The 6,693-nt window shown below is 35.0% G+C and overlaps 1 protein-coding gene across 2 annotated transcripts in view; it reads right to left on the bottom strand.

The window, feature by feature from the left end:
- LOC108688070 (transcriptional activator protein Pur-beta) overlaps nt 1-3,807 on the bottom strand; it is a 26,750-nt gene extending 22,943 nt beyond the window's left edge. For both annotated transcript variants that reach the window (XM_018194163.1, XM_018194164.1), the window contains exon 1: nt 3,184-3,807. In XM_018194163.1, the coding sequence (XP_018049652.1) occupies nt 3,184-3,220 (37 nt within the window). In that variant the 5' untranslated portion in view covers nt 3,221-3,807. The remainder of the gene's footprint in view (nt 1-3,183) is intronic.
- Nucleotides 3,808-6,693: the final 2,886 nt, after the last annotated feature.

The raw sequence follows: 6,693 nt of genomic DNA, 5'->3' as shown, positions 1-6,693 counted from the left end.
TATATATATATATATATATATATAATACACATATACATATATGCAACCGTCATTTTTTTGTAAGTCCACAAACACAATAGAATAGTAAGCCTTAAGAAATTGATCAATAACAATCGAATATAAGAAGAATAATCAATTATGATTGGTCAATTAAGCTCCTAAAGGCTTAAAGCTTATTACGCTATTGTTTTTGCGGGATAATACTGTGTGGAGTGTTTACTGTATTTTAGTAAAAATCAATTCTGAAAAAAAATGTGTTAACAAAATATATAACTATGCAGTTCTTTACAAATTACAAAAAAAAATCAAATCAATAAGATCTTAAAAGAAAAGAATTTAGTCGCATTTCATGTGCTCCATCAATCAATGTCTTTACAATTTCCAATTTTAGAATTTATGAAGTTTTCTAATGAATTTCTGTAATGTTTTTGAATTTTGTTTCTTTCAAGTGACAAACAAATACACATTTTTCTACGAGTGTATTTGAGGAACAGTGTCCCTAAGAAATAAGAGTATGGCCAATCTTGTTCTATTTTTTATTGGATTGATGAAAAATTAATTAGATGATGATTGAGCACGTGAAAAAATTGAAAAGCAGGTATGTAAAACGTCTTATATAGTTGTATAAGTGCACATACATTTTTAATCAAACTAGAAGATTAGCCAGACTCTTACTTTTAGAGACACTATTTGGAGAGCACTATCAGCACTATTCTATTCTTGTCTCATGAATGTCTAATGAATGATAAAGATTGAATAAAACATAATAGTGATGAGCTTGCTTTTTTAACACATCCCATTTATCATAAAAGATCTGGAAAAAAAAGAAAAAAATTAAATATAAATAAATATAGAAATACATAGTTTATACTTGTTAAATGCATGAATTTATATAAACGTTACTAATATCAACATTTCTTTGATCTGTTTAAAAATAACTTTGATCTGTTTAAAAATAACTTTGTAAATATATATCCTGTATAATTATATTTATATAAGACAAAGATTGATAATACAAAATGATTGCTTTCAGAGTGTATACACAATAAAATGTAAAGTACGTAAACATAAGATTATTTTCATTATGAAATATGAGTTTACGAATAAACAACATAAATTAAATTTAAAGTCATAAATATGAAATCATATAGAAGGCAAATTATAGACAAATTACTAAATTTTGTTAATTTTGACAACGCAAGAATTACTAATATTTATTCTATAATATTAAATAATTTTAAAAAGAGAATGATTTTCATTCTCATATTATATAGCCGAAAATACTTTAAATGTTAAAAATACTGGTAAAAACAAAATATCCACAAGGCTAATTATTGATAAAAACATATAGAATGTAGTAAGGCAAATAAAAAATCATAATTATCGTAAATAATTAATTAATTTGATATTTTCAATTCAATATTATATATAATAATTTAATCATATAATTAAGAAAAGTTAGATCAGGTATAATTTAATAATCTTTTAAAGGTATACATTACTATAAAATATAATATTTCCTATTCTATAATTAATAATATTAATGATTCGAATAACATTCTGAAATTTATTGTTTCCTTTTCTTAACAAAAACATGGCTTAAGTATATTTATTAAATAATAATTGATAAAATTGTTGAAATTATGCCAAGATATGAATATTCTTAGCTCCGAAACACTAATGCCTGTTTCTACCAATGTAGTTTAATTTTAATCTCGATTCTTTATCTTTTTCTAGTTCCAAAAATTAGAAAAAGAAAAGTAAATTTGAATTAAAGTTAATCTACATTAGTGGAAACAGGCACAGTCTAATTTAATTGAATGAAGACCGAAATCAGAAAGAAAGGAACAATATGGAGCAGTATTCACTGGAAAGAGAGGTTAGGAACATAAAAGATGCGCGCACATGCAGCAAATAAATCGAAGTGAAAGAACTCCAAGAAGACAGAGAAAAATTAAGTTTCGAATTTTTGACAGACGAGAAGTGTAGGATCGTAACTAAACGATCTCTCTTCATGTCGAGGTCAAAAATCGTTACGCAATGCGGAAGGAAGAAAAAAGAGAGAGACAATCGTTTGCGTTTACGTAGTTAGCGTAATTCAAGCGGCCGGGTGCAATGCATGCGTATTCTCGTGTACATACATGTATTGCTCCGATAAGTAAATATAGGATCGAAACCGAATTGCATTATATTTACCTATACTCTTTCGAAGATGGAATGACGTTGTCAGTAAAGGCCTGTTCTTTTTGACCGAATTTTTATACCAGTTCATCTTTCTTTTTTTTCTCTCTAGGAGGAAAGAAGAGGATGAAAGATGAACTGGTGCAAAAGTTTAGTCAAAAAGAACAGGCCTAGTGTATCGTACAGAAGTTTCGGTTTTATACATACGTCTGTCCGTCTGTCTGTGTCTGTATGTGCATACAATGGAACGAGAATTCGGCTTAATCTGCTATCGACTGTAAAAAAAAAGAAAGAAAAACCGACCGGCATTGCGACGCAGAGGAATATATCGAAAGTTGCAAATATCGATACGTGAGAAAAAAAGATATCCGTCGCGCGTGTAGACGTGTGCGCGTGCGTGCGCGCGTCGTGCACGGAGAGCGAGGAGGCAGGGAGAGGCTCGCGGAGTAAGAGAGCGGGGTGAAAGGGGCTATCTTCTCGGCCGACATGCAGCCGGCCATCTTGAATCCTGGATGCCGTTGAAAAATAGCGATTCTTTTCGCGCGGCGCTTGACAGAACCGGCAGCGGAGATGCGAAAGACAATGATTGTGCATGCACGCAGATGTAGAGGGATTCATTGGACACCGCGTCCCCACGATTGGAGTATGATCGGATCTCCTCGTGGACGAGTGGAATGGAGGCGCGAGAATTTGTCAAAAAACTCCAAGATGAACGTTCATTCGTTCCCCTTGGAGTTTAACGTGTGCACACGCACGAACCTGCCGCGCCGTAGCACCGAGAAGCACTAAGCATAGCAGGGATGACGGAGGGGAAGAAAAAGAAGTTACGTTAGCGGTTTACTCCTTTTTGATCCATTCACCGTTGCGAGCGAATGATTAAAAAAAAAAAAAGAAAAAAAACGGCTGTTCTCGCGATCGAGAACAGCAGCGAAAAAGAGAAGAAGAGGGATATATGTAGAAAAGGCTCATCGGTTATAACGCTTCGTCTGAATTGTTTCTTACTTTGCGGTTGATCGTCCAGGCTCTCCCGATCGGACATTGCTCTTCTCGTAACACGTTCCCTTCTTTTGGTTAGATTTTCACGCGTCGTACGTCCTTTGACGTGTTGAAATCGATGGGTCCCCGGCAATCAGAGAATGAGATAAAGAAGAGATAAAATATACACGAAGGAAAAAATGGGAAATCCCTCGATACTACTAACACGCGTAGGCGCGCGCGAGACCCCTTAGATATGACGGCGCGATGACGATAATCTCCCTCTTCAGACCCCACACAAAAACCGAACTATTCTTCTTTCACACCGTAGCCAGCACAGTGCACTGCAAATTTTGCACTTTCTCTTCGGTTTTTTCCTTCCACACAATCACGGCCCGACCGCCAACCGACCGACCGAACGACCGACCGACCGAACGAACGACCGACCGACCGACCGACCGTCCGTCCGTCCGTCTGTCTACGGCACACACCAATCGCCAACCACCACCACACACCACCGCACACGCTCTCGCCTAGTTCGTTCGCTCGCTCGCTCGCTCGTTCGCTCTACGCCGACATACACTGCCACTCTTCCGCACGTACGCGCTGCTTTCCGGCTTGCCCTTGCTCTGCTCGTCGCTCGTCTTTCGCTCTCGCTCCTCCACCTTCTCTTCAATCCCTTCTCCCTCCTCGTGCACAGTCAGTGAGAGTGAGAAAAGCGAGAGCGAGAGAGAAAAAGATAAACCAAAAGAGTATGCACGCGCGCGTCTATGTTGAATACGTGCAAGATATTATGTTATACAACACACATAGGTATATAACGTATCTACATAGATGATACATATGTAGATATGTATCTACATTCATATGTATATATTGTATAGACCTGTAAATTTGCCGATTGCATACGCGTTTATCCAAGTTGTGTGTTTCTTTCTTTTTTTATTCTTTGTTTTTTTTAATGTATATTAGCATTAATCTTTTTTGTATTTGCAAATTTGCCATAATAGCTTTTAAGCTTTAAGCTTATTTACTGATCATCTAATAGTTTCGATATTATTTCTTATAATCGAATCGAATTCTGGAGTACTTGAATAGCGATATAACTATCGCATGATTGCACAACGAGATTTTGATGGTCACGTTTCGACCATAGAATAGTAGAAATATAAGAATTGTTCTTTTTGAAGAACTTAACTTTTGCACTAGTTTCATCTTTCTTCCTCTTTTTTCTTCCTGGAGAGAAAAGGAAGAAAGAGGAATTGGTGCAAAGTTCAGCTAAAAAGAACAGACCTATAATGAGTGCGTTCAGAACAATGAATTTGACAACTGCTCATCACTCTTTCATCTTATTGGTCTATATTTTAGGATTTAACAGAACATCCAGCCAATTAGACTAGAGCTCACCATGAACGATTGCGCATCTGGATGGAACTAATCACGCAGAAATTCTCTTGAATGAACAACTTCTCTGTTCTCAAGGAACTTTCTGCATCCAAGCACAATGGAAAGGCAAATCATGTATCTATATATTTTCAGAAATCTATTGAGCAAAGAAGAACGTATACTCACCTATATTTACTACCAGTGTTGCCAACTCAGTAGTTTTCTATCAGATCAGAGTATCAATCATGAAACATTTTTCCTAGGATGAAAAGTGAAAAACGAAAATTTTTATTATTGAATGGAGAAATTTTTCATTTTTCCGCTCTAACAAAAAAAGTTACATAATCATTACCCAGATCTAAAATGCTGATTAGATGATTTAAAAATATATCAATAACAGCGAGCGCTTATTCACTGTTGAATCCGCTGAACGCAACCTATGTTCCATAATAGATACTCAGAGCAACAGTAGAGTTGCGTTTAGAATAGTTGTCCAGATGCATCCAGATGCACAGATGTCGTTTATCCTTGTTCGCGAACGTTAATGGATAAAAGAACATCTGGATGCATCCAAATGATAATTCTGAACGAAGCCTAATAGTTTCTCCTGAAATTTTCGAGTTAGTACGATCAATTTACAGAACAAAATCGAAAGATGATTGGTTACTCACTTACTTCACATTTCCGAGAAAGGACCTAAGTACAAAGATGACCGTAAAGCCTTGCGGCATAAGATACTTGATTTCCTGATGGATTGCTAGCTGTATAATGTATGGTCTACAATAACAATATCAGTAATGAATGAGGCTGTAAGAATTAGAGGATAAAAAGAATAATCGACTGATTAATCAATTTCTATGGGGCTCCGCACAATAAAAGGAACGAAGAACAAGAATTTCAATCTATTAAAAACTGTATATTCCACAATACATGATTTTTGATAAGTTGAAATTCTTATTCTCTGTTCCCTGTTCCTTTTTTTTGACTAATCACAGTCGATTATTCTTTTTACATTTAATTGTGATTGATCAATATATTAATATTATTAGTATTGTAGACCACGCGTTATGCATGGTCTACAATAGGCAATAACAATAGTGGATTAAGGAGTAGGCGTGGAAATCGACTAATCACAGTTGAATGAGAGAAAAATAATCAACTACTGTTAAGCCGATTCTACATTACATTACGCAAGTTTATGCGACAGCCAATCTGAAGCTTGTATTTTGAAATCAACGCTTTCTATTGGCAATAAATTTGCGATCGGCTTGCAATTACTAATGTAGAACCGGTTTTACTGCCCATTGTAGACTGTGCATTAGAATCTTGCCACCATATGAGCTGCGATACTGACACTGACAGCACCGCAGCCAATAATACGATAGCAAAATTAAAATCCAGCTAACAATCCAGCAGAAAAATAAGCATGTGCTGCAAGTTTTAAGTAATGTCTTAAGACGCTAATGCGGCCCTTTAAATTGGTTCGTAACACCTCAAGGCTGAACTAAGATGATTTTGAATATAAGAACTGAATATCGACCTAGGAATAAATATTAAGATTTCAACTTAGAAAGAAACTGCGTATTCCGATGTAACTGATATCTGATAGGTCATAATCTTAATATTTATTCCTATTCCTAATATTTGTTTTATTGTGCGCAGGCACTAAATCTGCTTTTACATACGTTTTAACTTACGCCAACCAATCAAATTGTATCAAGTTATATCAGCTACTACGCTTTATTCTATTGAGACGATTTGATTGGCTTACGTAAGTTACGCTGCACGCATATTACCCTGAGTATCAATCATGAAACTTCATTCTTAAGATGAAAAGTGAAAAGTAAAAAATTTCTCTATTAATTTTAATGGTAAATAGTTTTCACTTTTCACTTTGCATTCTAGGGATAAAGTTTCATGATTGATACCCTGGAAGAATCTAATGAAGTTTTTAGTAGAAGCCGGCACATTAGAGTTGGCAATACTGTTTACTACATTCCTTGTGATGGTTCTTATATTGCGGTATAGACGCTTAACCTCTAATGTAATATAACCTAGTAAATATATATCGGTTTGTTTAAATTTTTTAAACAATATTAAGTAAAATAGATTGAGTTTTAATCTTGTGTTTAAACTTTTTTAGAAAATACA

This window comes from Atta colombica, unplaced genomic scaffold, assembly GCF_001594045.1.
Source record: "Atta colombica isolate Treedump-2 unplaced genomic scaffold, Acol1.0 scaffold225, whole genome shotgun sequence".
Lineage (NCBI taxonomy): Eukaryota > Metazoa > Arthropoda > Insecta > Hymenoptera > Formicidae > Atta > Atta colombica.
The sequence above is the reverse complement of the archived record's forward strand: the minus strand, read 5'-3'. Positions and strand labels throughout refer to the sequence as shown.